Source organism: Enoplosus armatus, chromosome 3, assembly GCF_043641665.1.
Source record: "Enoplosus armatus isolate fEnoArm2 chromosome 3, fEnoArm2.hap1, whole genome shotgun sequence".
NCBI classification, from domain to species: domain Eukaryota; kingdom Metazoa; phylum Chordata; class Actinopteri; order Centrarchiformes; family Enoplosidae; genus Enoplosus; species Enoplosus armatus.
Window position 1 is genome coordinate 1,848,629 of NC_092182.1, and position 18,848 is coordinate 1,867,476.

General features: G+C 45.5%; 1 protein-coding gene across 1 annotated transcript; it reads right to left on the reverse strand.

Annotated features, from left to right (window-relative positions):
• Window positions 1–10,333: 10,333 nt before the first annotated feature.
• Window positions 10,334–18,389, reverse strand: LOC139283178 (Krueppel-like factor 15). The gene is made up of 2 exons (XM_070903146.1): window positions 17,158–18,389; window positions 10,334–10,502 (listed from the first exon to the last, which is right to left on the reverse strand). Exons 1-2 carry the CDS (start codon window positions 18,387–18,389, stop codon window positions 10,334–10,336), a joined length of 1,401 nt encoding a protein of 466 aa, XP_070759247.1.
• Between the last annotated feature and the right edge of the window lie 459 nt (window positions 18,390–18,848).

The following is an 18,848-nucleotide window of genomic DNA, read 5'->3' on the forward strand; positions in this document are numbered from 1 at the left end:
TTCTCGGATGTTCTGTCTGTGGAGGGAAGATCAGATATTGCAGGACGGTTCTGTAAAACTCTGAAGACGTAAAGTCTATATATGCGCAAAAGCAGAATGAAAGATTATTAATACCCCACATTTTGCCTGCTATTACAGGGAGCACGTTACTCCTATTTCCATGCACTTGGGGTTCATTGTAAGAGATTTTATAGAAGTTGCTAGTTAGCGGCAGGCGCATGATCCCTTCCCACACCCAGACCCCACCACTTGCCTTTAGATGAAGCATACCATAATGCATTGAAAGTAGTAAGCTGCACTACAAGCTACTTATAAAATAAAATAAAAAGAGAAATATAAGGGCATAGGTTTGGTTTTATCTTTTGGTAAAGACATTGTTTATTCTTCTATTAATATAGCCCATATCTAAGAACTAAATGTAATATTTAAAATGTATATATGATAGATTCACAATAAGTGAATCAGTAAATGAATGCATAATAACCGCTTTCAGACCTCACCTGACCGCCTTTAGCTTTCTCCATCTTTCAGTCGGTGATTCGGGCAACACAATTTAAGAGTTTTCAGTAGCTAATAAAATGGCGCCGCAGCGATCCTCAGACACTGTCTTTAAGCTTGTTTTCATTTTACAATCCGCTCATGAACTCGTGGCATAGCACTACGACATCAGAGCTCATCTGAGAGTCTGTCTGTTGGTCCTCAGAGTTTGGTCAGGCTGCTGCCGCCAGGAGTTTCCTGAAGAAATGATGCCTGACATTCACTAACAAACTAATCTGTTTGGACAAGCTGTGGCTGATTTACTTTATAAAGGTCAGGTACCCCCCATATCATTAAAAAAAAAACAACAACTGGCAACCACGCAACCATTGGTCTACATGAGGACTTTAAAGACAAGATCGTTTGAGATCGGTAAAATACTGGATGGGACAATTCAGCAGCGCTTTAAAATAGGTAGGGACACATCCCAACCATCCATCCACAAACCGAAACCCATGAGGCAATGTGGGTATCAATCAGTAGATGTGGAGGGGCCGTATCTGTGCGCGATGGGGATGCAGCACAATCCTTTTTGTTAAATAAAATAAAATATTCTGATGTAGAGTTTGGTCATGCAACCCTGCTACTACAGAAACCTTGCATGATTTTGTCACCTACGCTGGGGGGGGGGGGTAAGCTAAACTCGCGGCGTCGCTACCCACCAAACACTGCCAGAGGCTTTGTGGTGATGGACAACTGCTTCTCCTTGCACCATCAGGTGGCCTGACATAGCCCTCTCAAACCTTATTTGGGCATTAGACTCATTTTGTCCTTGGTTTGGCACCGTCACCCCCTTGTAATTGTGCCAAAGCAGCTCTTGTCCTCACATCGTCCTTCCCTCTGCCGCGCATTTGCTACTGTACATTGCAGAATGAATGTAAAAAACGGTGCATTCTTTTCGCGAGTGTGCTTTCATGTATACATCAGTCACCTGCAGTAGAAAGCATTGCACGGTGCTCGAAGGGGTCGAATGGAGGTCAATGCAAAGCAGCCAGCAGGGATATTAAAAGTCTCTGACTCATGCAAACACACTCACCCTTGAGAAATCCCTGCACAGACAGCTGACACTGCATGTCAAAATTTCACAGCATGCTGAATTCAGTGTCCCCATGTTGCGCAATTGTCCCGTCCCTCTGAGCTCCCCTATTTGACGCTTCGTTACATACGAGTCAGTGTGATTTCGGAGGGGCCCGGTTGGCCTGACCTGCTCACCTTGGCTGCCCACGAACGATCAGATACATCACAGTCTGTGAATGCATTGGCTGTCCCTTGTGCTATTCCACTGCAAAATGTGAAGTCCAAAACTGACCTTTTTTTTATAAGATACACAACATTACCTAGTATAGAATACTATACTATAGTAGGATCAGTGTATCTTTATTTCCAAATGAGAGAGTGACTGAGGGAGTAATTCACTGATCTCCACAAGATGCAATGGGATTCAAGGGATTGACAGGAGGTAGAATTTATGGCAACAACAATTTTACTGTAGAGAAGAATGGCGGAAAAGTTCATTTTGTGCACCTCTGAAATCCCGGAGTTCTGTAACTCTCCTCTTCAATCCTACTGGGACTCGAATTAAAACAAATGCTGAACGAGACCAACACACTACAGCCACTCTGATGTCTCCGTGAGGCTGTGCTTAACGTCAGCATGCTAACATAGCCACCACGACAATGCTAACATTTGCTAATTAGCACTAAACACGAAGCACAGCTGAGGCAAATGCCTGAAAGGACGTGTGTCTTCCTGACGTGGGGCATGAACTGAGCAAACCCAATCCGCTGAGAAAGACGTGGTTAAGATGTGGTTGAAAGCTGCAGAAAGCTAGTAAGTGGACCTTGGGTTAGCTTTTGCATTTAGCCGACAAAGTGACCTGTGCTACTGTAAATCACGACTGTTGTCTCGCAGAAGCAAAGGCGGAAGTAGCATGATGCACTCAAAACGATGGCGGGGAGGACGGCAGGTGGTTGGGTGTACAAAGAGCGTGACTTTGACAAAAAACCTATGATTGTTCCCGAACCTTAACCAAATCTCACCAACCATAGCGGTCATTACAAACAAAAACAATCGTCATTTAGTTTGGAGGACTCGTCGGCCTGAGGGATCGGTCGGGATCGGTCAGTTTCCACTTCAAACTTACAGTAGGCAATATCATTTCATTGTAATGTGTCTTGGCGGAGTGATAAGAGGCGGCAGAGAGGTAAGAAACAACGGCGGCGAGAGCTGGAAGCGGCGCACCGCCGAGGACTCGCCAAGAGGAGGGGATGTAGAACCGCCTCGTCACTGTGATCGGCTAGTTACGAGCTAACTAACCGTGATTGGTCGTTTGATTCAGACCAGAGTCCAGTTACTTTTTTAAAGGAACCCTTCGGTTAAATATTGTTAGTGACGTGTGACATACTGCCTACCGTAGCTTTATATTTTTTGAGTCTGGCAGCTAAAACCCAGGAATTAAAAGCTCCACACCACACTGGACAGCTGACCCCCACAATGAGACATTCAGTTGAATTGATTCCAAATACTTTCATTTCTAATAGCTGCCCAAGAGCTTGCCACTGTGATATTACACATGATGTTGGTTTATAACCACAAAGTTTATTTTTATTGCAAATAAGTCCTCAGTCTGTGTCAACCACTTTGTCAGGTCTTCTTAGTTTGTCTTTTAACATCCCGTTCTCTCGCCTTAACTTTCTCCTCCTTTCTCTACACCCAGACTACTCCTACGCAGATGTGCAACCTCTACTCTTTAGCAATTGTCTGTCCGCTGAGACGTCTGCAGCGTCTATTTTCACTCCTATTCTCCGTCTCGTGGTGCTCAGAGGCTGCCAGCGGAGGCCGTATTCTCTCCTCCTGAAACCACACAGGAAAAAAAGAAGATTTCAACAGTGAACCGCTGTAAATAGGACCTTACTCAGACTGGCTGGGACCAGAAGTCAGTTGGGTTCTTTTCGTCACATCGGGCGCTGGTGCCAGGAGGTTCTTGTGTCGGGTGCACGTACCTGGTGGGCAAAAACTGCTGAGCTATGTACTTTTTCTGCCAAGAGACATTAACATGAGTTAATATCCAGAATTTCTGGCAAATATAGGAGAAGAGATACATGCGGTTGAGACCTCATTGACACCAATGTTTTGTATTCCTTACCGAAAGACCAAATAGGTATTTCTAGTTATAACAGAACTGGTTTGAGTGGATTACAGTAACTAGACTTGCTATAGGGACATGTGATCGAATGGGCATCATAGAAAGAATGAACGCATTGTTTTTATCGTTACAATCACTAAATATATATTATTACAATATTGGATGCGTCCAAATTCATTGTGTTTCTCTACTCATTAATAGGGTTTTTTTTCTCTTTAATTTGTCACTTGTCTTTATTGGGTAACATTTTCAAAACTCTCTCCAAGACATTGAACAGGAAAAGGTTGAAACATTTTCTTCTACCCTAGTCTGCGTTATGTTGCATTCAGACCAAATCAGGCATTTGGGGGCGAAAACTCAGTCCTCCCATTCATATGATTGTGGGGTAGTCAGTTTAGGCTGACACAACCCAACGCTGGAGCTCCAGAGCTCCCACACCGCCGCGCTAATCGCCGCAACGCCTGATTTGGTCTAAACGCAGCCTTGGTGTGGACTCCGCCAACTCCTGAGAAAAAGCTTAGGAGGTATTTAAGCCGTTGGACGTTGCATCCCAACAATTTAATCTGGGGCGTTGAGTAAGAGCTGTGAGGAGTCAGCTACGCGCTAACATTACAAGTAGTCATTGGTTTAGTAATTAATATAACTTGCTGGAGTTTTACGATTGCACTGAGCAAGTCCGTAGATGGGAGGAGTTAAAAGTGTTCTTATGCCTGCTGCCGGACTCCTCTTAGAGGAACAGCAAAATGTGCATAACATCCTGACTCCACTGTAATAATAATAATGAATCACAATGCAGTGAGATGCAGTAATAATGATTTGTCCATGTTTAAATGCCGCACTCAGTGTAATGCATTGTTTGACTGACGCGAATAGCAGCTTCATGAGGTTCACAACAGCAAGTCAGGCTGTTGTTGGATATTATAAATCATTTCTACCACATGGTGCTACAATGCAGCGCAAAGTGCATTCGTAAAGAGGCGCAATGGGAGAATCCTGCGAAGCTTTGTTTCAAACCTGTCTTAACGGTAGTCAGGAGAAAGTCTCACACTCACACGCATACAACCACGTTGTCACAATGCGTAATGGCCCACAGATGTGTTCTCAGTCCTTGGCTCTGAGGAGGATATCCTGATGGCTGCCTAGTGGAGCTGCCAAATCTTCGCAGGAACCCAACGAAAGAAATGATGCAAGGGACAAGGTGCAGATGAGAACATTACAACACATTTCAAATGATTCTATTGGAGAATTTTCCAGAGGAATGAAATTGGACTTGTTTTCTGGTCGAGCCGACACACTTGTACATGTATGTCATGTCTTGACATGGAGCAGAGTACAAACCAGTGGGGAACATCTGCATGCGCGTATGAACAAACTTAAAGTTTCATTAAAAAGCCCCCCTGGGGTCCGCTGAGAAAAGAAAAAAGAAAAAAAAAAGAGCCATGTGTAAATCTGTACTCGTTTCATAATCCAAACCCACAGATTTGTTCAACTGTGCGCATGGAGGTCCCTGGTTCAAAACTGGGGGGGGAATCAAAGTGAGTCAGCAAAATGGCAAGTTGGCAGACTTATTACAGTGAGTCTGTAAAGTAAATATTAAGAGCAAGGTGGACTGAAATCTGAAAAACAGATGCATAATGATGTTATTTGCCCAGCTCTAACCAAAAATGAAAGCTAGTTGATGTTGATTCAAGCATTTTACTGGCACAAAGCATGTTTCACATGGAAAACACAAATTATGAATCAGAAAGTATGGTTTGTTGCCTGTACAGATTTGGCTCTTTTTTGTTCTCAGCTGACCCCGGGGGGGGGGCTCCGTACATTCTTTAACTTGCCATGGTAACCTACATTATGGCACTCACACCAACAAAAGCTCTTTAACGGTTTTTACATTACCTTTCCCAGGAGGTCTTTACATAGCTGCTTGTGTTTTGTGAGCTAAATATTGCATAACGTTTGGATTTTACCAGTTCAGATTGTTCCTCAGATTAGCAGGTAGCAACAAAGTGCCTCTGTACATTTATGATGCGGATTCATAACCCCCCCCTTCTCCTCAGTTTGCATTGCATCGGGCAAATTATGCATCTAATCGCTCCCACTCACGTCTTTTCCGCTGATTTCTGGAATGCGATTGTGCCGCCTCCAAAATTCACTCAATGCTGAAGCAGGGATCAGGGAGAAATGTTTGTCAGCAATTTGGAAAATGGGCGTATTCACTTTCTTTCTGAGAGTTAGATGAGAAGATTGATGCCACTCTCCTGCCAGTGTGTCGAGCATGGAGCTGGAGCCGGGCAGCAATTAGCTTAGCATAAAGACTGGAAAAACAGACATTTGCATCTCATCGGTTTAGTCTGAACAAGAAAAATGCGCAATCTGAGGTTTTATGGGGAGTTACGTCCTGTAACTATTTCATGGCGAGCAACAGCTGAGCGCCGTTTGGGTCGTTTTTTTTTTGCTTTTGTACCGATTAAAAAAAGACAGATAAGTGAGCTTCAAAAGTTTAAGTAGGCATATTCTTTCACTTTGGAGATTGCCCTGCTTCCAGTCTTCATGCTACGCTAAGCTAACCATGCCCATGAATACATTGGGTTTTGAAGGGATTTTTTATACCACACAAGGATTCGCCGGAAAGCCATTTTGCAGCTGGTTTGCGGAAATATCGACTTGGGTACGATTCATTAATAAAGCTAAAATGCATTTTCAAATTCAACCCCCTCCATCCTACATGCCCTTATGTATCAACATACGTAATAATCAGGATTGGTACAGTGCTTTGAATATATTCATTTCCCAAAGCTTGTGTTTCGCAATTCTGGAAGCTGCGGTGCGTTGTGTTTACTTTGTTTAGCGTTTGGTCAGTTAAGGGGCTGCGGTCTCTCCGTAGACAGTGGATGAATTATGCAGATGTGCATGAGGTGATGTGTTGAAAGCAAAAGATGAGGGAGGAGTATGAGCGGCCCATTGTCTCGCTGTTTCCCCCTCTAACAGGAAACGAGGTTCCCTGTAGAGGCCTGCACAGGCTGAGGTACCTCAGGCTGCTTGGGAAGCATACAATGTAGATACGCATGTATTCGGTCACACAAACACGTACCGAGATAAACACTCTTTCTCCGGACACACAAAGTGCAGAACACGCCCTCATCACCCCGAGCTGTATCTATCATGTGTGCAGTATACGTGATAGATCACAGAGATTCTGAGCAGCTCTTGACAACTGCAGCTCTCTGCATCTGCAATTTTGAATTTCCATATAAGCAGAATTAAGTATCATGGTATAACCCAAAATGTGATGTCCACGCATGTGGATGCCAGGTCTTAGGAGGTTAAAGACCATCAGCGCGTTACCTTGAGCCTGTCTGAACGCCATAAAGCCAAACGGGGACACTGATAAGATACCGCATGTGTGCCTACATCATACAGCACAGTAACGTTACAGCACACAGTGTTTATAAATGAGTTTTGAGGATTTTAAAGAGACCTCGAGCTAAACAGAAGAAATGTGTTGTTTGCAAAATGTGGTTAACTATGAATAAATCCGACTGAACACACCAAATCAGTGTTTTTAGCTGTTAAGGTCAGCCTTGAGCCAACAGCTCACTGCTGTTGTCGGGTTAGAATATCACACGTGTTGCCTACTAGTTAAACACCATTCAAGTAGTGCTTCAATGTACAGTCTGTTTGATTTTGACATGTCCTCAGCGCAAAGGTCTTCCCTGAAAAATATTTGCTGTAGTTTTGAGGCGCGGGCGCTTTGAAAAGACGTGATTCACTGGCCAACCTGCTGTATTTCAGTTGCCTGTCTGTATCCCAAAATGAAAACACAATTTTAAGCATTGTTGATTCTATTGCTACTAAAATGTGGTTCATTCTGCGTATGCCCTCTGACGTAACTTAATAGGCTGCTAATAAATGCCGTTTTGCAGTGTTCTGTACTTGTCTTGTTGTTAACACATTTCAGGAAAAGACTCTTACGTGCCCAAAATCCTCATTCCTGTGCCATAGAGCTCCATTGTTGTTGTTGTTGGTGACATGTTTCTTACGATCGCGAGCGCACACACTGCAGTTTCTTTTGTCCCACACACACCGAACCTGATGCCAGGGCCCCGAATGTGGATTAATTTGCCGCTGAAACAAAAGCAGTCCTTTCTGCCGAGTAGCGTTTGCTAAAAAACTACAGTGCCCAGCTGTTTCAGGAAATGACTCTTTTTTTTTGAAAATGAAACTATAAATTTTTTTAAAGATGTTCCGTCTTGACCCGTAGCAGTGGCCTAACAAGCTAACAAGCAAAAAAAATCAACCTTTCTTCGTTGAGTAAGCTTCGATAATGACGGCGCCTCCTGTGCGTATCATATGTGGAAAGATGTCGCTAACGACAACTCTTTTGTCTTCATGTGCAGTAGCTCCTGAGCCAAACCAGGTGCGGCCTCCTGTACGGTATGTTTATGTCTGCGAGCAGTTCAAGGGAAACGCTTCCACAGTGGGACGGATCATATGGGATGAATTAGCCGTCGCGTTCCCCACCTCCCAGCTCTCCGTGCTCTCAGCAATCCCTCTCCCCAAAGTAATGCATGCATACCCCCCTACATACTGTACATCATTACCAATGCACAGACCAGATCTCTGGACCAGGACCCGTCATCGCTTCCATCAACTGCAACAGTCTCATTAGGGAAGGTGAGTCAGCAACTTCTGGATGCAGCGACAAAGGCCGGTCCTCGGCGATAAAGTCGCCGCGTAGATAAAGAACGACCACCATCTACTGACACTGTGGACCAACAGCGGAACCACAGGCACCTCCAGGGAGAAACGTAGCTCACACGGTCGTTTTTCTTTTCGGTTTTATTTGTAAATGCATCTCGGATAGAACAAAGAAAAAATATATATATATAATATATTCATATGTACTGAAACATTAAGTTATGTACACATTTAGGGTTGACACTTTTAAAAATCCTCACAACCACTGATTTGTTTTAAGATATGGTATCACAATAGTCTCTAGTGTGTTTCCTGGATGCAGCGACGCACACTCCTGTTTATTTACATACATTCATAGGATGCGGTAAAATACCTGTGTTCGCACAAGCATAAAAAAAAAAAAAAAAAAAAAATTCATAAATCGAATGAAAGGAATGATGTACAATGCTGTGTGCCCCCGCTCGTTGTCGCTTTACGCACATGAATCACACGCGGACGGCATTGTCACGCCCCTACACATTCACAGCGGGGCGTGGTGCGCGACAGCGAACAACTGTGTGAGAAGCAGGGCATCAGAAAGTGTGTGTCGCGGCCTCGAAAAGGGGATCGTTCGCGGCTACATTTACAGATACGCACAGAGGCTCCTCCTCAGTTCAGGGTAGTTCAGCACCATGGTCCGTAGTCCGCGTCCACTGATGTCGCCTCAACGTGACGAAAACTGCCGGCTGAGGTTCGAAGGCTTGCCAGGGTGTCTCCAGTAACAGATAAAGCGTAGAGTTGAGGCAGGTTTTGTGTCAAGTCGTCAGCAAAAAAAAATAATAGTTCAAATAATAAGAGCAGACTGAGACATTCAGTTCTGTGGCTACACTACTGATACCGACATGGGCCATATTATGATACCTTTTTAACGCTTTACATCTCATTGAAATATGGATGACTGAAAGGCCTTTTCCCCAAACCGTTTGGCTGTCCAGTAAGGATTTTGTGGTACAGTAAGGCCATAAAAGCGAGACAAGTGGGAGACCGGCAAGTAGGTACACGTGACTTAGCTTAATAAAACAGCGAACCAAGATCATTTAACACTGATCAGAAGGCCTATTCAACAATCACTGTGCGCTTAGCCTTTCATTTGTGTGTTTCACTTTTGCATTTCTTGTGTTGCTCTGTCATTCCCCCTCCTCCCCCGTGTCTCAGCAGGTGCACAAAGTTGCTGTAAAACGTGAGAGGAGCCCTGTTAGCTTATCGTGAGATCTCCCTTACTTTGTTATGTCAGTAGTTCACGTCCACGTATTATAGCAGGTTTCTCTCCCCGCGAATCAACACCGAGTTGAGTAATAACCGTACTGTCAATCAACCGCGGTGCAAGGCAGCAAAAAAAAAAAAAAACCAGGACAAAGCCATCAGGGAAACCTCAGGAAGAGTAGCTACCGCTCCGGTAGCAGCTAACGAGGATCCGAATGAACTTCAATCTGACTTCCTAAACATTGCATAAGGATCAGGAATGTCCAAGACATTGGCAGCTTTCAGGAAGATAAAAGGCAGTTGTTTTTTTCCCCAGAATGGACACGCAAGTCTATTACCAAAGCTATCACATAATCCAGACTGAATGAAAATAAGCTTATCTTATCTTCTGCTGAGGCAGGTGATAAGGACAGAACAAACATAAGGAGTACAACATACCAAAGCACCAACAGCAACAACAACCTTTAGCTGATTACAGGATGGTAACTGTGTTGGTTTACTTCTGTACAATAAATTAGAACAATCACACGCTGCTGAGAGAAAAAGCAAGGCGTGCCTCCGCTCACATATTCAAACGGACTCGGGGGAAGGCGCAGAGCGCACACCCGCGCGTTCACGCTCACGCCTCGCTCCCGCGGCCTGTGTCTGTACGAGAGCGCACGATCCCCCAGCATTCCCAGTGATCCCAGCGATACAAGTGATCCGAGCTGGGCGTCAGTTTGCTGAGCGAACTGTCCGGCTGCTTCGTGGAAAACGGTGGACTTTGATGTGTTTTGACAGGTGGTCACTGCGGGCGAACTTCTTCTCACACACTGGACACTGGTAGGGCTTGACACCCGAGTGGGACCGTCGGTGTCGAGACAGCTCGTCCGACCGGGAAAACCTGAAAGGGAGAAGAAGAGGTTTTATATTTGGCAAAGACAAATGGAGAAAATCAGACTTAGACTCGAGTCAGACTCGAGTCAGACTTGAGTCAGACTAGAGTCGCGAAGGTGATGACCTTAAGACTCGACTTGACAAAATCATAATAGACTTGCAACTTGACTTCTAACACCAACCGACTCGTGACTTCACTTGGACTTTTAACTGGGAACGACTTGATATCTTTCCCAAATCCAAAGATTAACATGTATGTATTAAAAACTGAGCAGCGACTGTTTTGGTACAGTAGTTTTCACACCTGATGCAAACCATATCGTGGTACACATGAACCATCAAGACCACCTTTTCTGGTGGTTCCATGCAAACAAACTGGACTTGGGGGGTTAAAGTGTAATCCAGGCCCGGGTCCCTGATGTGAGAGTCCCCTAAGTTATTTGCCAAAAGGCCAAAATGAAACTTGTCTGTTGTCTGGTTAACGTTCTTACGTTGTAATGAGCCAAAGATCATTTGTAAATTAAAAAATTGCATGTGGATTCTCTCTTCTCTATTGTCACTCTAGTGTCAGAATCTGCCGGTTAAACTTTCATTGATATCCTGTCAATTATTTTAAGGTTATCGGCTTTAGCAGTTCTGAATCAGGACCTCCGGTATTTAGTGCAAGTAGCTCGTGAAAAAGAACGAGAGAGCAGACTGCAGCTGCAGCTGTTCATACCTTCTGCTGCCCATCTCATATTCAGGGTGGGTCGTCACCAAAAACTGTCCTCAGAACAGAACTATAATAATCTTTCAAAGTTTCAAACTGAGAATCCAACAAGGGATTCAAAACTTTGAGGAAATGCTATTGAACCCCAATGAACTCCTGATCTTTTTGCTTTTCTTCAAAAACGTATTCGAAAGCCATGAAAACAGATACTTGCACAGTATTATTTGTGTAAATTTAAAAAATGAAATAGCATTACATTTTCTGAAGAGCACACGGGGACTTTAACTTGAGACTTGACTTAGCACTTGGCACGCTAGCCGAGACTTGAGACTTGCCTGTTACTTGCAAAGCAGTGACTGTGTCCCACCTCTGGAGAAAGTGAATGATAAGAGAAGACAAGTCCTAATTTAGCAGTTTGTATCAGGTGTGTGTGTGTGTGTGTGCGCTTTGGCAAAGATGACCGTACTGCACTTGTGTCAAACCAGTTACATAAACACACCCAGAAACTTTTGTTCATGAGGAAACTATTCTTCTTGGATCGTCTTCACAAACAATGACGATGAATCTGAAAACATTCGTCCTGAGATCCCTATGTGTGTTCTAAGGATATTTCAAAGCCCCACAACTTGCCATGTGCTTATATGATGCAATCAGAGACAAAAGACCTTGATCCCCCCCCCCCCCCCCCCCCCCCTCCCGCCGTCGCACTGTTATTGTGTATTTAGTTCTGGCAACTCCCTGTTTCTCCCAACATGTGCACGAACGGCTGCCGAGACCAGAGCATTTCCCGCCGAGCCCCACAGCGTAATCGCAGTATCAGTTATGAGCAAGAACGCTCCACATGTCGATGCTGCGACTAATTTGCCTGTAACTCACTAGACACGGGACAAGCAAAACGTCACAGCTTGGGGTTAGCATGCAAGGCGTACGCTACTTGGCTGCAGCACACAGGGGTCGCAGCTCTGGGGCTTCTTCCCGGCAACCTAGTTCTCTGAAACTGACTGTCCCCAGCCAGGCTCTCTGCATCCCAGATGTGGCGCTGCTGACCTGACAGGATGATGAATCGATGCGCTTTGCACCCTGTTATTAAGCAGCAACACATCAGCGAAAAACCCGTCGTATTCTCAGTCATATGTACATACAACAAGCTCACAGCTGAAAGCTGAAGTAAAATGCTACTGCGGTTAACAGGCATGCTTAAGTTACATGCAACATCTGACAGCAGTTTATACAAGGAGACACTTTGGGCGGCATGGTGGTTAGCACTGTTGCTCGGGGGGGGGGGGGGGTAGAGCAGGGTAGAGCAGGTTGAACCCTAAGTTGCTCCCGATGGCCGCCATGGTGAATGAGACACTACCAATGAAACCATTCCAATAGCCAAACCACATACATATATACCACATGCCCCATACTTGCCGGTCAAAATTGAAACAAGCAGATTAAGTCTACGCAGCGACTTGGGTAGACGGGCAGTTACTTGAGAGAGGTTTTGACTTTGTGTCCAGTTACATCTTCTAGTTAAAGGAGTGAATGGGATTAGGATACCGTGGGAACCAACATATACATATATATATATATATATATATATATATATATATATAATGCATTGTGGGGCGGGCAGTTTACACAGTTTGTAGAGATGGTCTCATTCTGTAAACACTAACGCTATCACTGCCACTCTGAGGTCCAACATCTGGTTCGGATCTGTTGCTATGCGAAATGACAACGTATCAGAGAAACAGACAGGATTTTCTACTGTTTTTATCCACTGAATCAATCCCGTTTCTTTCTTTTAAAGGGATTTGCTTTTTAGATAAATGGTTGAATGTATGTCTTCAGATTAAGCTGCACCGCAGACAGCTTTTTCAACACAAAACTGGCGAGTCGGATTGGGTTGGCACATCTCTTCTTCGGACCTTGAAAGAGAGGGCTGCACTGCATCCAGGACGAGTGTTTAAGTGTAGAGCGTATGTAAGTTTCCCTCTTCCAGTTAAGCATTCCCCTCGTGTACGGGTGCATTACTCCCAGAGCCCCCCGCCCCCTGCCCAGGACGTCCCCTGCTTCATTCCTAACCCAACAGTCAGCCTGAAAGAGTGGAGTAACACAGCCTAGGCTTGACAATATCATGCTCCCTGTGAAACAAGAGACATCCATTGTACTGGACAGTTCTAACATTCAGGCGTAAATCTGTTCTCTCAATCTCAGAGGTGATGTTCTGCATGACTGCTAACCTTGGTCATGAAACCCCTAAAGACAATGCTAACTTTAAACTGGTAATGGTGTTTATAATGAACAGAAATGAAACCTGTCCGACCTAACCACAAAACGTCAACACGGACTGCATTTGTGAACCTCTTTCTTTGGGTGCCACTACAAGTTATCACACGGAGGCTGGATGACCGACTGGCGAACGTGGTTAACTACCCAGGGGCCCCCCACAAGCTCCAGGCTCACTGCATTTCACTTGGTTTTTGGTCATTTGCGCAGGGGCCCTGTGTTAAAACCTATGTCTAAGACCTTAATTGTATTAGTATATTCCCGCGCACCTGGTGCACATTCCAAAATATATTTGTTGGGCGCAGGGGTCAAAAGGGGCCCGACAGCTAATTGTTGCCCAGGGGCCCCCTAAGAGTCTAAACACATTAATGGCTGTACTACGTTTATAATAATTTAGTTTTTCACAAGCGTATGAATCACGGCATATGACAAAAACAACGGTTACCAACGCTCACCAACAGATGGAGACGCCAGTGCCCCTGCGATCTACCACAAATCTGAAAAGTGACATTTTGGGAGATCGATCTGCCCGGAAAGAAACTCTTTGCGCTGTAAATGTTGATGCGTCTGGAGTGACACTGCTACACATCTGAATATACAGTTCCACACTGCATCTCTCCATCCAGCCGTTCCCCTCCTGGTCCTCCCCAGCCCCATGAGGAACCTTGACTGATCCCCCTCTTCCCTTTCATGCGGCGTGGCAGCCTGGACGTTCCTAGCCCACAGTCATGGTAACTATTCAACACTTTGTCTTTGTTCGCTCCACTTCCTCGCTGCTGCGCCCTTCAAGTGATTGTGTGCAAAACTGAAACAGGCCTTTTTCTCCCCCCCACCCCCTCTATCTCCATGCCACCACCACAAGCTGCACTTTTTCTCCTCCTGTCTTTTCTTTCCTTTTTTCCTTTTTTTTTTTGGATCTCAGTTACACTCTGGTCCTGACTCCCTTTGCTTGCTTCTCTCACATTTTTCCCCAACTTTTTTTCCCCCTTTGGTCAGCCTCCTCGTTTACCCCATCACATACAGTGGGTTACACACACACACACACACACACACACACTGGTTCTCACACACACACTTCCATCCAAACTACATCCTGCCTTTTGTCTACAGACAAGAGCTCTTTGTTAGTTGGAACGCACAGCCTGGATTACTACGGCACAAATTTCTGCAGCTCTGCTCATGTATTGGGACACCCACAGCATTACAAGTACAGTACATGCCTGGTGGCGGGTAGCCAGGTTGGTGCTATAGTCAAATGGACCAACACACAGCTTTTAAGGGATATTGTTGATCACTCAGTACCTTCATTCAAAAGGAGAGTTTCTAAATGATCAAATGTTCAAAAGGGGAGGCTCCTCCGAGACTCATCTCTGCAAGCCGTGGCAGGTAGAAGCCAAATTACATAACAACTCGCTGGTTGGGATGGTTTTTTTTGACAAACGTGTTCATGCACATGTAAATGTAAGCATATCATATGCATAGATCAGTGTGGATGTGTGTGGAGTGTTTAGAGCAGTGGTCCCTCAGTGGTCTAGTATTAGAGTTCCTTTCTCCTTATTCATGAAGTAATGGTTTAAAAATGAAAAAAATCATTAAAAAATTAATTTAAAAAAGCCTACAGTGTGAGGAGCCGAAGTATTTTACCCCCCCCACAGAAAATTCCCATTTCCAAGTCTTTGTTCACTGAGAAATCATGTTTTTTTTTTTTGCAATAGTTTGATACAGCAAATGGCTAAATGCCACGACACCCATGAGCCTCAGCAGCTGTTGGTATGAAGAAGACAGACGTGACAATAGGGAACACAACGCTTTCAGTTTTAACACTGATGACTGAGCCACGGGTGATTTCTCTCTTCAGATGCACAACAACGGCAAGAAGATGGCGCAAAGGACGGCTGCCATGACTCAAGCTCCCCCTAAACTTTGCTTTTTTTTTCTTATTCCACTTATATATATATATATATATCTTTTATATATATCTGTAAGAGCACAGTTAGCCCAGCTCTAAGAACTCCATTGCCAACGGCTGCTTCACTGTAACAGTTGTGTACATATGACAATAAAAGAAGTCTTTTACTTTGGAATTCCCTGGGCTTCAAGATAACTTCCACTTCCCAAATCTGTTGCGGTAAAACATTACAATTAGGGCATAAAAACCAACAATATCAAAAGCTTGGAACGTATGCATGATATATTGGGCTTACTCTCAGACAGGGTTATGGCTCAAAAAGGACGCAGAGCAGAAAACACCAAAGCTAGCCCTTGTTTGTCCCAATATCCAGTCAGTGGGCCTATATGCCATATCAGTAGATTCCTTTGGGAAAAACAGTAGCAGACATCCTCTAGTCACTCTGCGGTAGGGCTGTCACTCTTTTTTATTTGAAATTCAGTCTATAATGTTTGAATTCAAAATGCATTACAGGCATATAGGCACTTGTATAGGTCGTGCATAAGCACCACAGGCTGTGCCTTGTACTACAGTGGCGGGGGGGGGGGGGCTTCAATAAAATACACTGTCACTCTGATCTATTACACACACTCATCTGGCTGACCTGATGTCCTCAGGAAAACAGCCAGCTCAACTCTGGCATATCCGGGCTCGAGTCACACTCCATCACACACACATAAACACACACACTTTCAGACTGACGAATGTAAAAAGATGCTTTACTTTAATGAGCGAAGAAATTGCCTCACTGATGAAGACATCCAAGTTCCCTCTCGCCTTTCTCCATTACACACAGCGGGTTCCAAATTAGATCTTGCTGCTTTATACTTAGCATACACAAATACACACACACACACACACACACACTCATACTGCCCCAGCAACTGCACAGCTGTCGAGTCTCAACAGGAGGTGCCCATTTTGTGCCCATGTGACTGCAGCCCACATGCTCCGTCCCAGATTTAGTTTACATCCGCAAAAAAAAAAAAAAAAAAAAGACACCCCGGCTATTCTCGCACATCCCAGATATCTCGCTGCCTGACGAGAAGTGTGATTGCGCAAGCGAACCCGTCTGCATTGCCACCGCCTCACGTCGTTCCAATTAACACTTGGGATGCTGCATGACACCCATTAAGAGCTTCTCAGCTCCAGGGCTTAGCGGAAAGAAAACAGCACAGGACTGTTTTCCTCAGCTCTCTATTATGAATCCTTGAGTAAATGTGAGCGTTCCTGCCCGTTGCTGAAGTATACTGATGGCATTCCACCGAGCAGAAACCGAGGGGGGGGGGGGGGTGTAAGTCCCCTGACCAGTGCTAGTAGATGACCCTCAAAGCGACAGGTCAGTTCAAGTGTCAGTTAAAATCTGCACCACGTTCGGCCCCATGGAGCAACATGACACCATGCACGGCACGTAGACGTGCCTCACTAACATAGATTTACTGTGGCTTCCAAACAGGCCGCACTAACAAATGGGGGCTAGCCCTTTTAAAATCGTGCAGATGCATGCTCCGGTCTCCTGTAACCATGAATGCGAGTCAATCTCTGGGTCTAATCGGCTAAGATGGCATAAACATAACAAACTGCAGTGTTCGATAACAGTCATTTTGAATGGAGATCATTCCATCTGTGAGCTGAATGTTTGATGTTGTCAGCCAGTGGCCTGTATGTTTAGATGTACCTAGAAATGCATTAATTCAGCCAGTTCACACTTCCCTCACCAGTACCCACCTCCATCCACAGCCCTGCCAGTTGCAGGCGAAAGGCTTCTCCCCCGTGTGCCTCCTCAGGTGGGCCTTCAGGTGGCTGCTCTTGGTGTACATCTTGGTGCAGCCGGGAAAAGTGCATTTGTGCATTTTGATAAGATCCGCCACCGGGTTCTTCTGGAACTTTTGACCTCCGACAAGAATCCCTGATCCCTGGCTGGCTGAGTTATCCCCGAGCCCAAGAGGCTTGGCTGCAATTGGGACAGGAGCAATGCGTACAAACTTGGAGGAGACGTTAAGGTTGGGGGAGGGCAGGATGTGGGGCACCAGGGCAAAGGTCTGACCTTGGATGTTGACCAGTAGCTGTGCAATTTTAATGTCTGAGGCTGGGGCAGGCTGTGGGGGTTGGGCTACTGGGGTAAGAGGAGCTACTGTGGGCTCCTGCTTTATCTGGAGGGGCTGAATCTGTAGGATGACCGGCATCTCACCACTGTTTGTGCCGCTGTCTGCTGATGCCTTCTTGGCCCCTGTGCTGGATTCATGTGTGGGGTTAACTGATGTAGTTTTGGTCTCACTGGAGGCAGCAGTGGCCAGGCCAGCATTGCTGGCTGTGGGGACAGTTTGGTCTGTATACTTGGCCTCTGGCTCTAGCTTAGGCTCAGGGGAGGCCTCCCTGCACCACTCAAGGCCAACTTCTAGACCAAGAGCCTCCTCCAGTCCCACTCCCAACCCCAGGCAACCCTCTCGGATCTCCTGCTTCATCGTTACCACCTCCATATTCTCCTCCAGGAATTCTTCGATCTCTTCCAGCGTGGGCTGGAAGGACCCTCCAAGTTGTTCCTCCGTCTCCACATTGGACCAGGTGAGGAAGTCAAAATGTTCTTCCTTAATCGGCTCACGTTTGGAGGGCTCATCCCTCCGTGAGTCCCAGAGGAAAGTGGATAATGGTATAGGTGCCACAGACCCTGCCAGCACACTGTTGGCCCCTCCTAAAGAGGCCTGGGACAGCAGGTGATCCAGGATGCTGTCCTGGCTCTCAGCACTAGAGTTGCTGCCGTAGCTGGAGCTGAGCACCTGGGAGTCCGGGCTGGAACAGGAACGAGGGCTGGACGACTCACTCAGGTCGTCCTCCGAAAACGGTGACGGCATCACCTGGTAGGAACCCAGGTCCGTCACCATGTCTGACAGTCGGTAGGCCGGTGGAGACCCACTGTAAGGAAGAAAAGACCCCTCGCTAACTGGGGAGTTATCCACCATCCCTGGACAGTGCCAAACTGCTGTCTCTTTGTTGGACTTGGAGTCTGTGTTTAGGACGACTTGTAAGAGAATTATTCCTTGCACTGCTGGGAAAGTTAGGCCAAACAAACCCAGGTCACCAAGGCCACACTTCCCACTTGGATGAGATAGTGAAACACCTGGTGTTCACTCTCAGGGTGGAAGAGAGAAAAAAAAAAAAAAAAAAAAAAAAAAGCGTCGGGGAAACACTCTTACAATCCAAGGTCTCCAGCCAGGACACAGTATGTCTAAACAGAAACAGAGACAGTGAGAAGTCTGTTAATCTTAATCCCACATGTGCTTACCGCTGACATTCGAAAAAAGACAGAGCCCGACTTTAAAGCAACAGCATCACTGAAAAATGTATTCACTGCCACATCTCCTCATGTCCTCCTGGTCACAGTCCGCGTACGCAAATTCTAAAATGCTGCAATAGCACTT

Coding starts and splice junctions, on each gene's coding strand:
- LOC139283178 (XM_070903146.1), bottom strand. CDS start 18,389: ATGGTGGATAACTCCCCAGTTAGCGAGGGGTCTTTTCTTCCTTACAGT. Junction 10,503..17,157: donor TGGCAGGGCTGTGGATGGAG/GTGGGTACTGGT, acceptor TCTCCCTTTCAG/GTTTTCCCGGTCGGACGAGC.